At 42.3% G+C, this 21,527-nt stretch overlaps 1 protein-coding gene across 2 annotated transcripts; it reads left to right on the top strand.

Moving 5' to 3' along the window:
- Window positions 1–404: 404 nt before the first annotated feature.
- Window positions 405–21,394, top strand: rubcn (rubicon autophagy regulator). 2 transcript variants are annotated; one of them, XM_035647121.2, is made up of 21 exons: window positions 405–670; window positions 1,685–1,838; window positions 2,389–2,472; window positions 3,771–3,930; window positions 4,096–4,202; window positions 4,365–4,590; window positions 5,362–5,787; window positions 7,059–7,154; window positions 8,093–8,214; window positions 8,423–8,621; window positions 9,425–9,532; window positions 10,595–10,669; window positions 12,700–12,760; window positions 12,978–13,110; window positions 13,229–13,374; window positions 13,820–13,884; window positions 14,197–14,435; window positions 15,284–15,345; window positions 15,447–15,600; window positions 15,759–15,852; window positions 19,252–21,394. In XM_035647121.2, exons 1-21 carry the CDS (start codon window positions 633–635, stop codon window positions 19,386–19,388), a joined length of 2,886 nt encoding a protein of 961 aa, XP_035503014.1. In that variant the 5' UTR covers window positions 405–632; the 3' UTR covers window positions 19,389–21,394. The 2 variants fall into 2 exon arrangements, with proteins under 2 accessions (XP_035503014.1, XP_035503015.1); XM_035647122.2 differs by lacking the exon at window positions 10,595–10,669.
- Window positions 21,395–21,527: the final 133 nt, after the last annotated feature.

Below are 21,527 nucleotides of genomic sequence, written 5' to 3'. Positions count from 1 at the left end.
AGGCTACTTTGGTATTCTGAGTACATTTTCCTGGTAATGCTTTTTGTTCTTTTACTTAGGTAGGATAAGTTCATGGAGAATCTTTACACTTAACAGAGTCTTTTAACCGCTATACTGGTATTTTTGCTCAACAAACGGGTGTTAGCAGTCAGTTATTATGCCAATTTGTAACAGCAGGTGGAAGCAGTGACTTAAAGTTCATCTTGCGGGTCGTGTAATTCTAGAAGGTTTCTTCTCCATCAGCCACCTCAAAGGGTTTTAATGAGTCGAGCTACACACACGGTGCCTGCAGTGATCACAACCGACAACGACTCAAAAAACAAACAGAGGAATATGAACTCTGAGTTTATTTCAGAGTAAAAGACTTGTCATGGGCGGGGACGTGGGCGGGGCATATGACAACGCCCCCGCCCACTTCCTGATGAGAGCAGGTCATGACGCGGCCTGCACTGTTGTGATCCCCGGCTCCGACCGACAGGCAGCGGTGGACATGGAGGATCTCCGGAGCTCCGGGTGATTCTCTCACGCAGCCCCGCCACCGTGATAGAAACCCTCGTTGTAGCAAGCGGCGCCGGCGGGCGACACCGGGGAAGCTGGCGGCCTTGTACGAAGCGTTGCTCCTCCCGGAGGACATGGAGATCACGGCGGAGGCAGAGGCGGAGGAGCGCAGGTGAGTTCGACAGCCGCGTATGTAGCTGGGCTCCGGCTGGGCTACGAGCGGTCGCGGCGACATACATACATAAATCAATAATAATGAAAACGTATAAAACTGTTGCTGGTCGGTCCACCTTTAAACAGTAGTGACTTTTGAACTTGCTCCTAAATTGAGCCACTGTGCAAAGTGGTGGCGCGTCAACGCTAATAGCCTAGCCACAATGCTATGCTAGGCTAAGCCCACACGTCCAGTTTGACAGCTGTCGGGTCGCTACATTAGCTGCGCGGCTCCAACCTGTCGAGTCGAACAGGCCAAGTGTTTGTCTGACTACTGTTCGTGTTTGTCTGACTACTGTTCGTGTTTGTCTGACTACTGTTCTGCTGTGTTTTGGTTTTTCTTGCGTTATTGCAACTGGCCACCGGCTGGCTTTAAATTAACCGTTAGCTGTCGCCTAGCTAGGTCGTGCTAACTAAGCTAGCTGTCAAATCACAAGTTGACATTTCTTTGCTGAGTGTGTTGTGCAGTAATTTATACTCCGACATTTGTTGCTCTAGCACACACACACGCACACACACACACACACACACACACACACACACACACACACACACATATAGATGTTAATAGATGTTAGCTCACGACACGTACATTGTGTGAGTAAAGGGGTATTTGTATACACACTTGAGTCTGTTGTATAAATGTATCATGAGTACGTGGAGAACGATCTCTAACATTCACCCTCTCTCTCTGTCCATGCTACATGATGTGATTTGATGCTGCTGCTTCATTATAGAATAGACTGGTGTTCATGAATGTGCCTTTCAGAGATTCAGCCTTTATTTTCCCTCGAGCTGATCACTGAAGTTAGGTCAGGATTTCGTAACCAAACCGCTGAAATTTTTAATTCCTAAAATAGTGTTTGCTTGTGTGAGTCATGATTCAGGCTACAAGACTGCTGACATCAACACTTCTTTACCTCCTTCCTCATTCCTAAACCTCCGGCCTCCCTCCTTCCTGCTGTCCTTCCAGGAAAGAGCACTGGAAGCTGCTGTCCAGCCTGAAGACCACCGTGGAGGGTCTCGTGTCCACCAATAACCCCAATGTGTGGTCACGCTACGGCGGTCTGCAGCGGCTCCACAAGGACATGAACAACATCCTCAGTCATGGGCTGAAGAATGAGCAGGTCAGGAGATCTGACTGATACCACTCTACCCTGTGTAACTATTTGTTTTACAAGTTGGGAAGCTTTGACCCGTGAATTTGAATGGTCAGGCCACGGAAGCGATGTTGTCACTTTTTGTGATTGAACATGCAGGTATATAGTTCCAGCAGTGTCACACAACCCCATTTTGTACAATACAACAGGTGCAGGTGAATATACGAGACAAATGTAACTGACAACCCATATACAGAAGTAATTGAAACTTAAGTTATATTACAAGTAATTGTAGCCTTTACCTGTTTCACATAAACTCTCCATTTCAGTAGGAAAGATGAAGCAAAGAGCCTCACATCATGTAGATTATGTAACAGGAAAGTTTCTCACTTACCCACACATTGTTTGGGAATGTGTGTAACCATTTTTATCACATGCTTTACCAATTTAGACAAAGTTTTTACATTATCAGACAGGTGTTACCTGAAATTTTTTGTTGAACTCTAAAACTACTGAAATGTGGGACACACTCCCTCTCCACAATGGCTCATGTGAACACCGTGGTTTTGTGTTGCAGGTATACTACAAGCAAAGAGACTACTGGCCGTTTGTGTGGTGCGTCCGCTACATCAGCCCTCACCTTGCCTCGCACGTTGAACAGGTATGGTCACAGCCAGCCGCATGCAGGGTGGTTTGTAAAAAAAAAAACTTATCTTGGCACACATATCTCTTCAATTATTAATGGGGGTAAGTTTATGTGGATACGTGCCTAAACTTTACAAATGTAATTGTTAGCTGTTGTGTCGCATCTTTCAGATTGTGACCTTACGGTATTGATGGGCATTTCAAGAAGGGAACATGTCACTGTTTAGCAACAGCTTGAGCAATCAGACTTCACTGATAAGACATTGATCTTTTTGTTGTAGCATTGCTGATGTTGCAGCTGAAGGGGAAGTGAGTCACTGTCAAAATTGTAACTTTGACTATGAAAAGCAGTTAATTTCTGTTTTCAAAATGTCTTTTGTGTGATAATACGCTACCTTTTGATTTTGATCTGGGTTTTTTTCACACAATAGTTTTATTTATTCCCCCAGTCACGAGTCATTTTGTTGTTTGATTTTATCAAGCCTCAAAGCAGCGCTGGAAAACTTTTCAGGGTTTCACATTTACGGAAAAAGAGGGGATGATATGTTTCGGTTCCGTAAATCATATTCACACTCGACAAGTGATGCATTTTGTTTCGCTCTAATTCCGACAGTGTGTAACTCTTTTAAGGAGGGAAGGAATAAACTGCTGCTTTTATATAATTTCAGAAGCAAGTCTTCTTTTGGATAGACAACAGTGTTTGACTTTGCTTGTTGGACAGTGAAAAGTAGGTGCTGAATTTGAGACAAAAACAATAATTCCCACTCCCACTTTGCAAAGTTGCAAAGTGCAGTGTTAGTTCAATGAAAAGATGACCTCAGCAAAGTCACTACACATCCTTGATTACCTGTTGTGGTAAATTGTTGTGTTGTGGAGAACAGTTGCCCTTCAGCTTTTGTAACGGCAAAGGGATTTGTTGGAGTTGTTGGAATCTGATTATCTTCTTGACGCCCCCTGTCTCTGTCCTGAAGGGTTTACAGCTTACAGCTCTCCTAGTGTTTGTGCTGATATGTCACTTCTCATTTCTCACTGGTTTTTCAACTGTCATGCCTCTCATTTGCATCACACGTGTCAGGCCAATTTTAACCTTGGTATCTGCTGATCCTTAAAAGACTTCAACAACAATGAATTCACTTCCCCCTCGAAAAAAAAAAGAATATAATTTATATTCTGGCCTTTTTAATTAATTTATATTCTGCCCTGCCGCGCGCCCCCCCCCGCCCCCAATGTACCGCTCCCCTAAGAAATCCATTTTACTTTTCTTTCTTCCTCTCTCTCTCTCTCCCCTACCTCTCCCTCTCTGTCTGCCCTCAGTTCAGTCAGCTGGAGCCGGTACTGAGCAGCGGGATGATGAGTGCTGGTGAGAGCTACAAGGCAGAGCGCTGGCTGCTTCACAGTTTACAGGTTCACATGCTGTCGGCTCAGCTCCGACCTCTGCTCAGACACCTCGGACATACCCGTAAATACTATAACGGTGAGCTGCTCAGTATAAATATATGAACAGAAATGTTGCAGAGGTTAAACTAAAGTAAGAAATAACTGAAGTCACTTTCTGTTCCCCAATTCCCTTCTTGTCTCTGTTTCTGCTCTTCTATGCAAACTTCCCTCCCCTCACTCCCTGTATCTCTCGTCTTTTCAGATGATGCCTTTCTGCTGAGCGAGCCTCACGTGACTGCCATGTTTCAGTGTCTGGAAGCTGTGGAGCAGAACAATCCCAAACTGCTCGCCCAAGTAGACACCGTCGGGGTGCGTCTGGAGAAATGGCTTTAAATAACTTTGTGCTTCAATAATGTCTGTATCTTGTACAATCGATGATGATGGTGACTGTAAAGTCAGGATATATTTGAAGAAGAAGAACCTGGTACATGGCCTTAAATCTTTTAATCTCCTTCTTTTTCGAACCTCCAGCTGTCCCCTCTCAGGGGCCCACTCTGTCTGGGTCTGTTGAAGAGCCAGAGCCTGTGTGTGTTGCCAGGGGCCGGTGGGGCCTGTTGGAACCGTGACTCGGCCCCTCGAGGAGAATCTCTAAACCGCAGACTCACCACCTCCAACTGCTCTTTGCGAGAAGCCGTCATTACTGGCCACAAATCCGGGAAAACTACGGGAGTCGGATCCCAAAACAGCAACAGCACAAGTGAGGAAACCATGTTGTGCTTTTTTTTAAATCTGTGTCAGTTGAATGCTTAAAGATTCATATTGTCAGTTTTCATGTAAGTGGTGATGTTACAGGCATCACATGTATTTTTGTGTGAGAGATGAATGATATGTTCCCATGGAGCACACTTTGGGTCACATGGGTTCATTGTTGTGACAATATTTGGCCACATACGGGCCTGTTGTACATTTTAGGATAAAGAATGGTTTATCAAAGATACACAGACTTTGTTTTTGTCTCTTTAAATTAAGGATTTTGAGGTTGTTTATTGAGTGAAACAAATGATGGGAAAGTGGTGACTATGCTGTTGCAGTATTTGTAGGGACAGAGCGGATGGTTTCAGGGGATGGCACTATGAATGCACTACAGTTTGTATATGAATAGACTGTCTGACTTAACCATACAGAGGCCTGATTGTTTGTGAACCATGTCAGTTAGTGAAGAATGTGTTGATTAAGCCTATAAGACTTAATGTCTTCAACTGGCTACTTCTCCTAAGCATGTTCTAACATTGTTATTGTCATAATATTGTTACTTTTTGCATTAAATACAATCTTACAAATATATAAAAGGAAGGATAATTCCGTCTTCCTGTGCAGACAGACATGAAATAGATATTATGCATATATGGGAAATTACAATAATGAAATTATAATAAAGAAAACCTTGTTTAACATAATAATCCTTTTCCATTCCACATGTGACCTGTGAACTTGTCAACTCCATTCACCTCATCTACTTGTGTTGCAGACGCTACCTCTCCAGCCAGCAGCCTGGGAGCTCCCTGGGTGTGTGTGTCCAGGCCGGGGGAGAGCAAGCAGGATGCCACTCCCCCTCCTGACCCCGCCTCGGTCCCTTGTATCACCCTAACAGACTCCCCCACGCCTGCCTCCCTTCAGCCTGAGACAGGGGACTCTGGCGATGGGGACTATGACGATGGTCCAGAGTACCTGGCCATCGGTAACCTGGGGCAACGCAGTCGCCGTGACTCCCAGAGCTCAACCCACAGCAGTGAGCAGAGCGAAGCTCGGGTACATTCCCTGGATCAAAGATCCCAGGCCCCGCCCCCACCGAGACGCTCATCTTTTTCAGAGGTCCAGAGGGGGCCAGGCCGCGGGTCCAAAGGACACACCCGCTCGTTCTCTGACACGGGTATCAACCAGAAACTCAGGAATGGTGAGTAAACTTGAAAGTAACTCATCTTATAACAGGTTGTTAACCATCTAACAGCTTGTATGTTGTGATAAATTAGAAATGTTGAACTGAATTCTGAATGTGATTATTGTTTTCAAGATGTATTTTCAAGATGCCTTCAAGGGTTAAAATGCTTTAGAATGAGCCTTCAGCTTTTTGAAGGTGGTTAAAAACTTTTGTATGTAACATTTCCTTCTTCGCACGTTTGGATAAAATGAAAGTAAAACTTAGATGGAATTATACCCGCAAAGCCTGTTTTTATTTATCAGGCTACGTTCTCTCTCAGAATACTTCGTTGCTCTCAGAATACTTCCTGTCTGAAGGTTTTTGAATGCAACCAAATTAACAGCTCCACTCTTTGCTCACTTGTTTCCCCTTCTTGGCCTGAGGTAACTTTCTCTCCTTTTGCTCTATCTCTCTCTCTTTCGTGTCTCTTTCTACCATTTGTGCGAAGGAGGGGGACACCGAAAAATCACCATAATAATAGAAGATCCCGTAGCAGGTCGGCAGTGCAGTTTAACTGTGCTCCATCACTTGACCCCTCCCACCCTTTCGTTTTATTTTTCTCTGCATGGTGATGAACTCTCTCCACCCCTCTCATTTTCAGTCTTGCCTTTACTTTCATAGATGTGCTTTCGGCCATCGAGGTTCATTTTTGTTGTTGTTTGTTTTATTCAGGTCAAAGTGTAATGACAAAGCATCGAATGATCACTTTTAATGTTGTTAGTTTTTGTTCATGCACACATTTCTCATGACTTATCATTTCATTGAAATTGTCATGGCATGTTCAAGTGTTCTTGATATGAGAGTTATGCCAATCTCTTGATTTAGTGCTGTTACTGTCATTGAGAATCGTTCTTTATACAGCAATGTAGAAAATAATGTGTAAATGTAAAAGATATATTACAGAACGACGTTTCCCAAATTTACTGTACATGTAGAAGGTAGTTACACTGAAGGGAACAGCTGAAAATACAAGTTTATAACTTTTCTTCTCTAAAAATATCACATGTAAAGTGTAAGTAAAATGAACTGTCATATTGATTGACTCACATTTTACTCAACACTCAGCAGCCACCTACAGTACTTGGCTCTGCATGCAATAAAACATCTCCATCAACCTTATCCAAAAACGATGATGTAATCAAATCCGTTTCTTTCCCTGCTCCATTATTCTTCAAAAATGAATCATCGATTTTAGTGACTCTGGCATTTCAAAGAGAGACTGTTAACATGCACTGTTTGTCTCATAGAAACGGCTGGCAGTGACTGCTGCATGAAGGACTACGGCCCCTTCGCACCTCAGTGCAGTGATTCCAGTACGCCCAGTTCCCTCTACATGGAGTCTTGTGAGTTTTCTGCTTGCATACAAACATTAATCATAGTCACAAACAGGCACATATTAGTTAACAACAGTTATTAACTGGATAAAATGTCTTAAACAAGAGATTACTTTAAGTATAAGTAAGACCTGAGCCACAGAAACTCCACTCCAAACATGAAGTAAAATGTCCGCAAAATTGCGTGCAAGCATTTCCCGGAGTTTGGCAGTCACATATGAAGAACGCTGCAGGAGACCGTCCGAGTCAGACGCGCTCACACCAACAGGAGCATTTCTGTATCATTCAGTGGTGTCTGGGTAGAGCATGCAGGAGGCAGGACATGACGATAATTCCGCTGTGCAAAGCAGTATTTTTTGTTTACAGTCATCAACATGCCCACTTGCTCGCTGTGAGATTTTCCTGCTGTTTTCTAACATGGCCTCACTTGCACATTTTCCTAAGATTTTTACTAGGGGGCTGGCAGGGGAAGTTCTGAACAATATCTGGAGCAACATTTGCATTCTTACATACAGCACGTCCGCACAATTTCAGGAAAATGTCGGGACTTCGGTCCACGTCTGAAAGCAGCTATGCATACAGGAGGAAGCTGAAAAGGAAAGCTGACCTAGTTTTTGTTGAAAGTTTGTCAGCTGGTCCATTAACGTCACTCACTGGACTCTGAGCAGGGAGGTCATAGAAAGGTTGTTAGGTGTGTTTGTGAGTATAAAATGTTTTATTGGCCACTGTATTTATGATAGAGTTCAGCTGACTCCGCAATAGTGAGTGTGTTTTTCTTGCCGAGCTTTGAATATTTAATTTAATTTAACTAAACCAGTTTGATAAAAGGTAAAAAAGCCAAACCTTAATTATAAAAGCTAAAAACTGATTGCCTCAAAGTTCCTACATCGAATCAACTGTGAACAAAAATGTAATTGTGTTTGTTGTGCATGTCTTTGGTGCTTCAGATGGGTCCCAGTACAGCGGTGTACAGATGCCAGATGGGATGTTCAGGAAACCGTCGGAGGGCCAGAGCCTCATCAGCTACCTGTCGGAGCAGGACTTTGGCAGCTGTGCTGACCTCGAAAAGGTCAGGCCGTAGTCCATTTTAGTTACTCCTGGTGTCAGTGCTAATTGATCAGCTTGATGTACACTTTTGGGCAAATTGGTGTGATGCTACAATTCTGCAAATCATGTGAGAAATACACCTTTTAGTTGAAATCGCTGTAAGCTGGTTGAAACAATAAAGTTAGTGCTCTCCACTGAGGGATTTCCAATCTTTCTCTGCGTCCTGTTAGGAGAACGCTCATTTCAGCATTTCCGAGTCCCTCATCGCAGCCATCGAGCTGATGAAGTACAACCTGCGGCGCCAGGAGGAGGAGGGCGAGGAGGAGGGAGACAGTGACTGTGAGATCCAGCAGCTAAAGCAGAAGATCCGCCTTCGCAGGCAACTGATCCGCCGCAGCCGCCTGCCACCCTGCGCAACCTCCCAGCACAGTAAGGCAGATCAGATAAAACGCATACTCATCTGTAACAGGTGCAGGATGTTTCCTTCATAAAATGCATGGTCTTGGTCGACATTTTATGTTAATAAGTTGCTATGTCATAGTTTTTTTTAATGGTAAGTGAGCTTTGTTGGATATCCTTTGAAAATGACATGACATAATTATCACTAGATTTTAAGAGATTCTTACATATGGATGCCTTCACCTACAGAGAGACAAAATACTAGAAAACATAAAATACACAGCATAAAATAATAAAAACACTGGAAACCTCTGATAGTGATCACATCTGTCTGGGTCAAATTGATCATTGTAAATGGATGAATATTATAGCAATGTTTTTTTCTTTTTATTTTTCTCATGTAATTGATATTTGTTTATTTAGATGAATATAAAGTAATTAAAAGTATTTGAATATAAAATAACATCCACTGTGTTGTGGCCCTTCTCCTCCTCCAAGTTTGAATGGTCAGGGTGATTTTCGAAAACTTGAATGTTTTCCGAATTAAGTATTGAAAATTAACATGTGTATGTATGTAAGAAACACTCTGAATTTTTTTTGCTAATTTTAAGCAGATTTACCCAACAAATTTACAGGTTACCTTAATTGTAATTTTGGGTCCCCCTCTCAACTCTTATGTGTATTCACTGGGATTTATATGTCTCCGTCTCAAGTCTTTCCTCTTGGATTAATAAATCAGTCTCACTAGCATTATAATGAGTGTATATATACATTGTGTCATCTGTCTCTCACATATTTTTTCCTACCACTTGTTTTGTCTCCCCCTCCTACAGTGTTTCACTCCACTGACAGTGGAGGCTCCAGGCGGAGTTCTCAGGACTCTTACCAGGGCCTGTCTGACTCAGACTCAGCTGAGGAGGTGGAGGAGTGTGAACTCAGAGGTAGAGAGAGGGAATGAGGGAGCACCGGGGGAAAAAACACAAAAAAAATGAGATGGGTTTTTTGCGCTACATCCCCCATGTTCATGAGTTAGTGTTAGTTATTAAGTTAGGCCAATGGTAAAGGAGAGTTTCCTAATTGGCCTATGCTGTTTCAAAATGAATTGGCACAATTTTTTTAATAATCCAATTACCTTTTTTTTTTTTTAAGCACCTAGCAACAAATCTCCCGACTGTTTGGACAAACATTAGCTACTTTCAATAGTTGAGTTTTGCCAGCTCTGCCCTGCAAGCAAACATCAATAGCAATAAAAAGCAATCTATTCGGGAAAAAAAAGTATTCAGCTTAAAAAAAAATCCAAAATGCATACGATGCCCTTTAGGAAATGTTTCTCTGTCTGAGTGAATGAATTTCTTTTCCATCATAATTTATAACCTCATTACCACACAGTCTTCATGTCACGTTCACGTTTTTACCATGGACCATAAATATGGAAGTCTGAGTCAGAAAGTCACAGATTGTTTTGCCGTAGTTGTGTTTGTGACAGTAAAATGATTTTATTAGTGTTGCTGTTAATGCAGACTTTACAGTCATGTGGCATATCCAGGATTATTATGGTCATAATAAATCTTAAGGGTGCAATTGCTGTTGGATATATTCCTCATAGAAACATTTTCCTCTGAGTAAGAGAAGCGGACGTCACATATATAAACCACAAGAGACAAATCACTAACACACAGAAATATCTTAACATGTTCTTTGATGCTACAGTATTAACATGGGTCGTGGGGTTTTATGTTTGCATGCACCTTGTGCCTGAGTTTTATTTGTGTATTTTAATTTATAACCTTAGAACTGCACCTCCCAGTGCTGCAGAATGTGAATACATAAGTGTGCTGTATCTTGGAGCTGCATAGCTGCATTACTCCCACATATGCAGTATCGGTGCAGTATACTGTGCTGTCGCATGTTCTCCTGTGACACTGACGCACAGGCGGGATTGTTGTTGTGAATGTCTGTGCCTGTGGTGATGGTTGTGCTGAGTGTTAGTTTCTGTCTCTCAGATGGCTGTGAGGGTCAGTCCCTGCTGGCGGTGTCTCAGAATGGCCTCTCGCTGTCACTCGCCTCCCTCTTCTCAGGTATCTGCAGGCTGGATGTGTGGGCGAGGCTCCACTGATAAACACATACTGTCTGCTGAGGCAGCGCTCCTCTGAGAGGAAGCTGGTGGCTTCTCTCCAAACTGAGAATTTGTCATTGCTGATTTTTTTCATCCAAATTTTCCATGCATATATTATTCAGATCGTTCAACATTTTTTTAAAAACCCCTGTCCTTCCAGCTTTCACCAATTTGTACTTGCACGAGGCCCTGCAGTTGCAACCTACAGACAGAATTTAAGAGAGTACTCCAATGATAGCTTAAAGGGGCAGTAAGCCATTTTTTATCCAATATACATTTGTAAGTACTATACTATGAGGAAAAGCAAGACTAAAGTTTTTTTTAAAACTTGTTTTGTTTTATTGCCCGTTGACTAGGATTGTGTTGAAAAGTGACACGTAGCTGTTTAGTTGAATTTTTTAAAAAATTGGACAGAAATGATCATGCTGAAAAAAAGAATCCTGGTCAGTCACGGTGCTGTGCCAATGTGAGGGTTTCAAACTGAGCTGATATTCAAGTATGTAACTACCTATACTCTATATGTACATATACTCTTATTAGAATGAACAATTACAGTGTCCAGGTCCCTTGTTCTTCTGATAACCAAACTTCTTACAGTAAGAAACTTACACCATCCTGACTCCAAGTACTTAAAAAAATACTATTATATTCTGTTTCGAGCTCCCTGTGAATAAATAATGTTCTGTGGTTCAAAGAGTCACAGCAGCTGTTGTAATTCAGTGGTTTTTATTCAGAATGAAACATTTATTTTCCTTGAATGGCTCTATAGTATACTACAGTAGGAAGTACGCTGTAAGTTCTCAGTTTGGTGTTGAGCCAGCTGCCTCCTTACCTTAGCTGAATTGTGCGCTTGGCTGTTTGTCTTGGTGCTTGTTGCTCAGAGGTTCTGGTGGCAGGTCTAATGTGCCCGTACATGTTTAGAGTTTAGGGAGCCTCATGGGCGGAGATGAGAGAGGTAACAAGTGAAGACTCATGGTGACTGTAGCTACAGGATCCATCCATCCATCCATTCAATTTTGTCCAATGTACTTCTGTACAATGTCAAAGTGGTCACAGTGAGAATGAGGTGTGATTGCTGTAACATCTTTCCATCTTGTTTTTTCCTTTTAAAGTTTGAAGTCAAAGTCAAATCAGACAATCTTCACTCACTATTCAGGCCTAACCGATTTGTCTCCAGGTTTCAACATTTTGATTTTTTTCAAATCTTCCGTAAAAGCATTCCAATAGGTATGCTTGGATGAAATTGCCTCTTTTATTTAATTTTTTCTCTAAATATTTGGACTTTTTGTCATTCAATTCCAAATGAATTCTTGTAGTAATTATGACTTTATTCTGGAAATTTCAGAGTTTGTTCTTTTCAATAAGGCTCTAATACACGTATGATGGGAAATTTGTCTACAGATATAATGAGAAGCCATTTCCCCCTGAAAAACCTGCTTATCCAGCTCTTTGCTGTTCTGTAACGGCTCTGAATCTAACAAACAACAATCCTGTTCTGACAAACCTCTACTGCTTAATGTCTTTGCTTACTTCACATGTTATTTGTGGAGTCTGATCTCTGCCCTACTCTTTTGCTTTCCTGCACGCTACATGCAAAAAATACCTTAAATACAATGTCAGATGTGATTTGGGGTTTTCAGTATTTTCTAAAGGGAAATGTCTTCCGAGATTTTCCTTTTTCATCACTGTCGATGAGTCATTTATTCTCACAACATTGAACGGTGCTTAGCTGTTTAGAAAATTATGCAATTTTACCAGTGGTGACAATTGAACATCCATCCACCAGCCAACTGCTGGCACAGTTCTGTCCAGACAAAATCATCCATTTTCCTCAAAAATCTTTTTTCCACCCTAATAATCACAATATTTGCATTTCAATATAAATATTGATGATCTTCTAGTCTCTGTGGCTGGTGGATGAAAAAAGGGTTTTCTACCAGTTTCTGCTTCTCGGTGTTCAAATCTGTTATTTATTATTATTGTGTCTTGTAGATGCAGACATAAAGCGCAGCGTGAGCTCCAGCAGCAAGTCTTTTCTCAGCTCAGATTCCATGTAAGTAACAACGGACAATTCTTGCCTCTTATTTCCCATAATCTGAAAAAATGTTACCTGAATTACCTAAAATTTAAATTGCACAATTAAAAAGTTAACTGTTTTTCCATTTCATTTGCAATATTAACCAGTTGGCTCAGCTGCAACACAACAAACTTAAAAGCTGTCACCATATTTTTTGTAAATCTAAGAGAATCTCTTCTCTGTGTGTTTTCAGCTCTCCATCCTTCCTCCAGTCTAACTCTGCTGAGTCAGTAGCCATGGGTTTGCTCAGGCAGTTTGAGGGCATGCAGCTTCCTGCTGCCTCGGAGCTCGACTGGCTGGTCCCAGAACAAGACGCTCCACAGAAGGTACAACATTTCGCTGAAGTACTGTTTTGTACTTCTACTTCATGTCACCAAACGTACAAAGTCTGTGAACACAAGTGAACAGTGAACTCACACAACTCTCCTTTTTGCCGTCACCCAGCTTCTGCCCATCCCCGACTCCCTGCCCATCTCACCCGATGATGGCGAACACGCAGACATCTACAAATTGAGGATTCGAGTACGGGGCAACCTCGAGTGGGCGCCGCCTCGACCACAGATCATCTTCAACATTCACCCTGCCCCCAAGTGAGTCCACGCCGGGTTTAATCTTCCTTCCCTTAACGTTCTCGCTTTCTTTCTTTTGTTATTCTTTTCTGTTTTAATCTGCCATTCACAGACCCCTGGTTAACAATTTAGCTGTAGATTAGCAGATTAAATCAAAATTGTCCAGGAAAGCCTATCAGAACTGATGATGAGACTGCAAATTTGGCCCCATAATAACTTAAGAGACACATTGACTGTATTGTGAAGTGTTGGTTTTTTTTAACTCTAAAATATGTTTTTGGTTAGAAAGTTGCTTCATAATGTCTTCATGTTGTTTGTGGTTCAGGCATAAAAAAAGTTTGTCTTCATTAATATGGCTCGTATTGGTCTTTCATTCTGTTAGTTTACATTGAGTCATATTCCTGTCCTCGCTCTTGCTCCTGAGACATCTACTGTATGTTACGTCAATGTTTTCCCTCTCCGTCAGGAGGAAGATAGTTGTGGCTAAACAGATCTACCGCTGCGCTGGCTGTGGCACCCGCATCGACCCAGGTACAACCAGCAACACCACAAATACATAAAATGTTATTGTTCTCAAGTTTTTTTCAAGTTTTCAATTCTATTCTTCCTGTTTTTATCCAAACACTGAGTTTCTGTTTACATTAACACTTTCAGTTCTTGTTTTTAATGCAACTGTAACAGATTAAACAATAGCACAACTCGATCAGCTGTCTTAAAACTTTGTAATTTTACTTTGGTATTATCTTTTATGTATAGACATATGTATAGCTTTGCAGAGACACTGTCCATTGCAAATTCTTACCTCTACCCTACTTGTGTTTCTGCTGCCTCTTTCCACCTCAGACTATATCAAACGACTGCGTTACTGTGAATATCTCGGCCGTTACTTCTGCCAGTGCTGCCATGAGAACGCCCAGGCGGTGGTTCCCGGTCGAGTGCTGAGGAAGTGGGACTTCAGCAAGTACTATGTCAGCAACTTTGCCCGGGACCTGCTGAGCAAGATCGCTGGCGACCCACTGTTTAACCCGAATGACATCAACAGCGGCCTGTACAAGAAGATCAAAGCTCTGGAGGCTGTGCGGGTGAGTGCAGAGTCAGAAGCCAGAGGGTAACCGTTGGTATCCCAACACAAATACAAGTTTAAATTCTCATTTAGTCTATTAAAAAATCAGCTGCTAAATGGTTTCAGCCACTTTGGACCATAACATGCTGCTGTTGTTTGCTGAGCAAGTCTCTTAATTGTAAAATTACCAACTTGTGACAGATGTATAAGCTGAAAATAGTCCAGTTATCTATGTCGGAGTGAATGGAGCCATTCATCCCATTAAGAACTACCATTAAGATGGTGCTAAAAAAAGAGTTGCGTACATCAGCAGACACAAACGCAGATACCGATATGTATGTGAAAGGCTCATATCAGCCAATATCGGTTGGGCTCTGGTCTAAACCACACGGTGCCTTAGGTATTTTTTACATTTAGTTATAGAGCAAACCTTTTAAAGCTGTAATCCACTACCATGTAGTCTATTTTTATCTATTGGGTGTCACAAATTTCCTTGGGTGTGCCTTTAATACATTTTACATCACTCACATTTTACTTCACTCACACATTGAGTGATGTGATTAAGGAAGGATACGCATTAAAAACCTTCCTGGATAAAATGTATTGGATTGTTTTTTGATTAGGTGTTGAAACATCTAGTACCGACTGGAAAGAGGAGGTATGGGATGCTTGCCCAGCTCCCTCAGCTGTTAGGGACACTGAATATTTAACACCTGAACATCACAGATGCTGTTATTGGGAAGTGAAACTCGCCTTTTGTTCCTTATCCTTCGTTTCAAACTAAATGGCTGTGTGTGTGTTTTTCTCTTTATTTCATTGTATGTTGAAGTAAACATATTTTTTTTTTTGTCCCCCTTTTTTGTTCAGGTTCTGAGGGTGCAGCTGTTTCACATGAAGAATCTCTTCAAGACCTGTCGTTTTGCTAAAGAGTAAGATATGTAATGGTGCTTTGAGTTTAACAATAATTTTGGAATCACAAAAAAGACTGGCATCACCATTGTGTGTTTGTGTGCTTGTGTCTCTCCCTCAGGGTGCTGGACCAGTTCGACAGCTTGCCAGGTCACCTGACCGAGGACCTTCACCTCTTCTCCCTCAATGACCTCAGTGCTGTGCGCAACGGGGACATGGCTCCCCGAATGAAAGAGCTGCTCAAACTTGGTACCATGCACGTAGCTGGTTGTGTGGTGAGAAAACCATCCACTTGTTTTGTGCCTTTTCTTTTGCTACAGTCATTAATCACACAGAGATCGGTTAAATCAGATACTGTTACTCAACTGGAGATCACCGGATATTTCTTAAACCCGTTTGTTTTTAATTCAGTCTCTGCTTCGACCTTCCCCAGCTGTGCCAGGCGAAGGGCTTTGTGTGCGAGTTCTGCGGCAACGACAAAGACATCATCTTCCCCTTCCAGCTGAACAAGTGCCAGCGCTGCGAAGGTGAGCCCTCTCTGCTGGTGGCCGGCGTGGGCGGCTCGAGAGCCCCCTCCCCCCGCCTCCCCTTCATTCCACTTACCTGGAGAGACTGGAAGATCTCCAACCCCCGTAGGCTGTTGAAGGCTCTCACCCAAGACAGGAAAGAGGGGGAGGGAGGGGAGGAGGATTTAGACTTGGATCAGGGTGAGGAGAGGGAAAAGATGGGAGAAGAGTCGAGGGACACGGCAGAAGAAGAGAGACAGAAAAGGGGTGGAATAGGTTTTACTTCAGTAAATCTGGTTAAAGTTTTCTCGAGGAGCAAAGGTAATGAGGAGGAGCAGGAGATGTCAGGAGGGACGGAGTCACGGAGAGAGGAAGAGGAAGAGCAGAAAGGAGATTGTCAAAGGGATGTATATAACAACGAGAGAACAAGTGGTAAGGAAAGGAGAGATGAGTATGCAAGAAGGGAAAAAGTCAACTTGCAGAAAGTTCTTCAAATAGATAGATTAAAGAAGAGCATCTCAAAAGGAGACGGGTCTGACAGTAACAGTGAAACGTGCAGCAGTATGGAGAGTCTAGATGAAGTGGGACAAGAGGGGAAAGGACTCTGGAACTTATTGGGGTTAATCAGTCTTCCCAAGGTTTTCGCGAAAAGAGAGAAAGAATCTGAAGGGAAAGCCGAAGTGAGAGTGGGAGAGTCTGAAAATCGATTGTTGGAGAAACAAACAGGAACTGAGGAGAAGGGGAAAGTCAAGTTGAAGAATGAGGAGAACAATAATGAAAAGCAAGACAAAGCCAAAATGGAAGCAGCCGAAATGGTCAAATCTGAATCTGGTGCAGGGAAGGGGGAGAAATTTGCATTTACAAAACTGCTAAAACCCCATCAGCTGTCGGCTGTGTTCGGCAGAGGGAAAATCCGGGGAGAGGATAAAAGTGGTGATGGGAAAAGAGAGGTAGAACCTGAGGAAGGCCAAACAGAGCCAACCACCATTACCAGGACTAACTGGAGAGGTCGCAAAACTCGCAAAGCCCAGAGGGTAAAGAGAGGCAGGAAGACGAGGGAAGGCGGAGAGAAGGAGAGCGACAAAGAGGAGAGCGCAGAGATGAATGACTCAGACAATTGTTCTGAGGGAGGTGGAGGACAAGAGTGATACTCAAAGAATATTGGAGAACGTGTTCCGAAGTAACCATCAGCCAAGTATCAGTACCACACATAGCTGAAAGGTTTATGTTTGATGGATGTGGATAAACCTACGGCTTGTAATCGTCCAGATACTGATTATTATTATTATATGATTGATTATTGGCAACAGTTTGCTTCAGGGCTTCAGGTTCATATATCTTGATCTCTGATCATATCAAGCAAAAGTCTGTAGTTATTTCAAGGTTTACGGAGTTTTTTTTATTGTCTTACTGTCCTGTCTTGTTTACATGTTCATAGTCTGTAGATTTTAAACGCTGTCGGCTGCACAACTATATCGACGATCCTGAATATTAAGACCTTTCTGTCTTTAGTATTTCAATGAATAATTCATCAAATCCTTGATACACTCACACATCTCGTAGCAGCTGGTAAGCTTAGCTTACGATAATCTTCGGTAACAACAGTGATAATAACCGTAAAAATAGTAATAACAACATCTGCCTACCAGCAACTTTAAAGCTCCCTGTGCAAAAAAAAAAAAGGAGTTCAAGTTATTTTTCATGGGTGAGTATTTCTTTTCCTCCTGGCTGTGGAGTCATATTGAGCAGACGGATCAGTCTGAAGCACGTTACTCATTATGCCATGCATATTTTTTATACCTTCACTAAACTGATAATCACATACATTGTGTGATCTTACTATTTCTCTCTCTCTGTCTGTAGTCTGTCTTTTCATGCCTTTCAAACTGTCGCTGTCTTCTGGCTCTGTGATCGCGTGGGTGTGTCCTGGTTTTGCACAGCTGGTGGAGGGAGGATGTTTTGGCAGCTACTTGGTGATGGAGGTGTTTTTGGCTTAGATTCTGGAGGTGTCGGTGTTGGTTCCACTCGTCTAGTTTCCTGTCTTTGGCTCTTGAGTTCTGCACTGTTCGGTTCTCGGCTTAAGCTGTTTTTTTAAGACATGAACTTGGGTAAAATGTCCAGAACATTGGGTCTGGAGATTTTCCTGAGTTCGCCTTTCCCATTTTGACCGAGTCAGAGGCGTTCACAACAGCAGGAACATTTCCGGAACATTCTGTGGGGTCTGGGTAGAGCATGCAGGAGGCGGACAGGACGATAATATCCACTGTGGAAAGCAGTGTTTACAGTCTTGAACATGCCCACTCACTCACTGTGAAAAAGAGATTTTCCTGCTGTGTTCTCACACGGGACATTTTAGGGGGCTTGCAGGAAAAGTTCTGGAAAATACCCAGAGCAACGTTAGACGACATTTGCGTTCTCACATTAAGCTGTCGAAGCTCTGGAAGATTTCAGGAAAGCGTCCAGACTTTAGTGCATGTCTGAAAACGGCTTTAGAAATAGATTGCTTTTGGAAAATGACACCAAAGTCGTCGCTGTCTTATTAATGTTTACTTTTTAGTTTGCTGTGGTCATGAATTTCTGTTTGGACATTGAGTAGTGTTGTTTTTATTCTAACCAAACACATCTGATGCTTGTGATTGTGTCACGCATCTCTGTGGAATCAGCAGAAGTAGTTTTGTTTTATTTAAATGTATTGATGGGTCCACTGCAGAGGAAACTTCATGCCTGTTGTTCTGCTGCCTCACCTGTGAATGTTTTTCCAACCGTTTTATTTTCTGTTGATAGGAGATTGTTACTGTGCGAGGTGACTACGTGTGGCCGAATGAATGTGTAATTTATGCCTTTTAGTTGCTTTTCCCTTATTATTTAAGCTCCATTTTAATGTGAACATGAAATAAACACTACTTTTGAATTTGAATGGCTTGTCATTTCATCCACTTTTCATCACTTTGTCTTTTTGGAAACAGAAACAGAATCATTTCAGATGGTGATTACAGAAAATAAGTGTCGGTTGAAGCAGATAAGTTGGTTGTGAGGCTTTATTAAAAGAACTGAAGGTGTCTGAACAGGTTTAGGGTGGAGTTTGTGTGTGCGTGTGTGTGTTCTTCCCAGGATGTGGGCCTTCTCACCTACCTACCTGCCTCCTCCTGCCCTCTGCCTCGCTGCTTTTGACTGCTGCCTTTTATACTCCCCTCCTCACCCTTCCTCCCTCCCTCTGCTCTGCTCGTGATTGGCTGTTGCTTCAGGACTGAACATCTCGTTGTTGAAGAACCCGTTTAACCGCTTGACTTATGGAAACACAGTGGCATTGTTTGTTTTAGGACATGGGAGCGGCTCTCTGTCAACACTGATATCGTCCTTTGTCGAGATGACACATTTTCGTGGTCACGTCACTGATCGTTGTTTCTCTGCTCTCCCCAGAGTGCCATGCGTGTTACCACCGCGGCTGCTTCCGGACGGGTAAAGACTGCCCTCGATGTCAGCGGCTGGCGGAGCGGAGAGAGAGGATGGCGCGCAAGAACATGGAGGAACAAGAGGACGAGGGAGGAGGGACGTAGTGCTGGTAACAGAGGGAGGGAGGAGCCTAACGCGACCATGATTGTAGTGACAGACCTCACCTCTCTTTCTTTTTCCAGTCCTCTCAGGCCGGGGTGACAATACTCGCTGCAAACAGCTGTTGTTCTTTTACCTTTTTACCACATCAAGTCTTCAGCTGTGTCACATGACATGGAAACATTTACACTTTCATGTAAAATCGAGGGACAGTTATGACACAATTAGCTCCAAGGCATGGTAGTTTTCTAAAACGACCCTTGGTTTAACCCTCATCAAGAGAAACACAATTTAAAAAAATATTTTTTACATTTCTACCATGACTTGGTGACACGCAGTTGCAGAATCAAACAATTATTATCTGACAACCATCTCTGTTGCTCCAAAAACATGTTTAAAAGTTCATCATTGGCCTCTGTGAGAAAAGTGAGCACTTTTCCCCCTCCCATTGTGTCATTACTTAACTCTTTTTTTGAGAAGTGATGCACTTGTGTGCACAGTTCAGATGAGGTTGTATTAATAGAAAATGTATGTTACATAGATTTGCATGAGAAGGTCTCAGGGGATATTTGACAGCATCTGTGTTGCAGTCAAATGTGTAAAAAAACGTCCCGAGGTTTGCTTCACTGCTTCTTTGGTTAAATCAATGTGATTATTTTTTCACATTGAAGTTGAACAAAAAACAACAGGTGTTTGTTCAGACTACTGTACCCAGGTCTGATATTAATCTTTCCTACAACTGCAGCTTCTGGCAACTGCTTCAACTCTGGAGATTTTAACTGGCTACTGGCTTAGCTGAGGGTTTATTTAACAAGAACAATGAATGAAATAGTTCAATAAAAGTTTAGATCTGTTTTATGATTTGACTGATTTCCAGTATTCACACACTGTATCAACGTTATCCCGCCCTTTATACTGAGTCTCGTTGTGTGTTTTGATTTTAAATCATCCCTGATCCTCACCGTGTTGATTTGATCTGTTTTAGCCGAGCGTATATGTGCCTCTAGGACCAATGAGCTTAGACCTGCAGAGCTGACAGATTCACATTAGAAAAGTGATGAATGTGTCGGAGGACTGCACTTCAGGAAGAGGTCTCAAAAATATTTTAAATGAAACTGCAAATGCTCCATTTTTTTAGTGCTGCTTTGTGTGCATGAGTGGTGAGAGTGTGTGTGAATATGAGTGCGAGTGTGTGCGTGCGTGCGTGCGTGTGCGTGTGTGTATGTATGTACACATGTCTACCTGCTGTACATGCAGCCATGCACAAATGGGTTGCACCAGCCTAATCAGCACTTGCCTGTTTTCTAACAAAGCAATCTTGTTTTTTAGTTTTTTTGGAATAACAGATTCCTGTAAATTGCACTGACGTCCTTTCTGTTGTTTTTTCGCTGGGAGCAGAGAGTCGGGACGATCGCTCGCTCTCTCTCTCTGGGATTTTTTCAGAAGCTTGTTGTTAAGGCCATGAACCGTTACTGGTTCTTTGAAGAACCTCCCGTCGCCCAGGTCGCACTATGCCGTGAAGGGTTTTAAGTCCAAGCTAAGGGTTTGTCAATGTTGTTGTCAGATTTTAAAGTGTTTTTGGCCAGGGTCTCTTGTCCCAAGTACAATGTTTGTACGTCGAAACCTTCTAATAGGACACGTAGCATCGTCTACAGGCTTAGCTTTATGTGTCCAAACTCACTCTCACAAGACGCCGCTTAAAGCAATAAGTGTGACACTCGCAGACGAGACGTAAAGAGATCAAGTGTTCCCGAGTGTCTTCTCCGTTTTAACTCTGAACTCTTCACCTCATGACTCCTGAACGAAGTGACCAAACGACTCCACTGGAAAACCCTGAGCTCAGCAGATTGATTGTCCTTTGCCTTTAACATTGGAGGAGTGTGTGGGGATTTAAAGTGCACTACAGAATAAAATGTCTATTATTAAAAATGGTAATTGTTAATATCAATATTATTTGTGTTGATTTGCCTTTGTTCTATGATGTCGACAATAAAAGACTGTTCACAATGTTCATTGTATTTCATTTTTTTTGTTTCAACAGAAAACTTGCTGATTAAAGCGACACTGAATTCGGGCAGCAACTAACATTTACCACCTGTTTCAGTTAATCTGCTCTTTACTTACTAACTTTTTTTTAGACAATA

Source organism: Scophthalmus maximus, chromosome 13, assembly GCF_022379125.1.
Source record: "Scophthalmus maximus strain ysfricsl-2021 chromosome 13, ASM2237912v1, whole genome shotgun sequence".
Lineage (NCBI taxonomy): Eukaryota > Metazoa > Chordata > Actinopteri > Pleuronectiformes > Scophthalmidae > Scophthalmus > Scophthalmus maximus.
The sequence above is the reverse complement of the archived record's forward strand: the minus strand, read 5'-3'. Positions and strand labels throughout refer to the sequence as shown.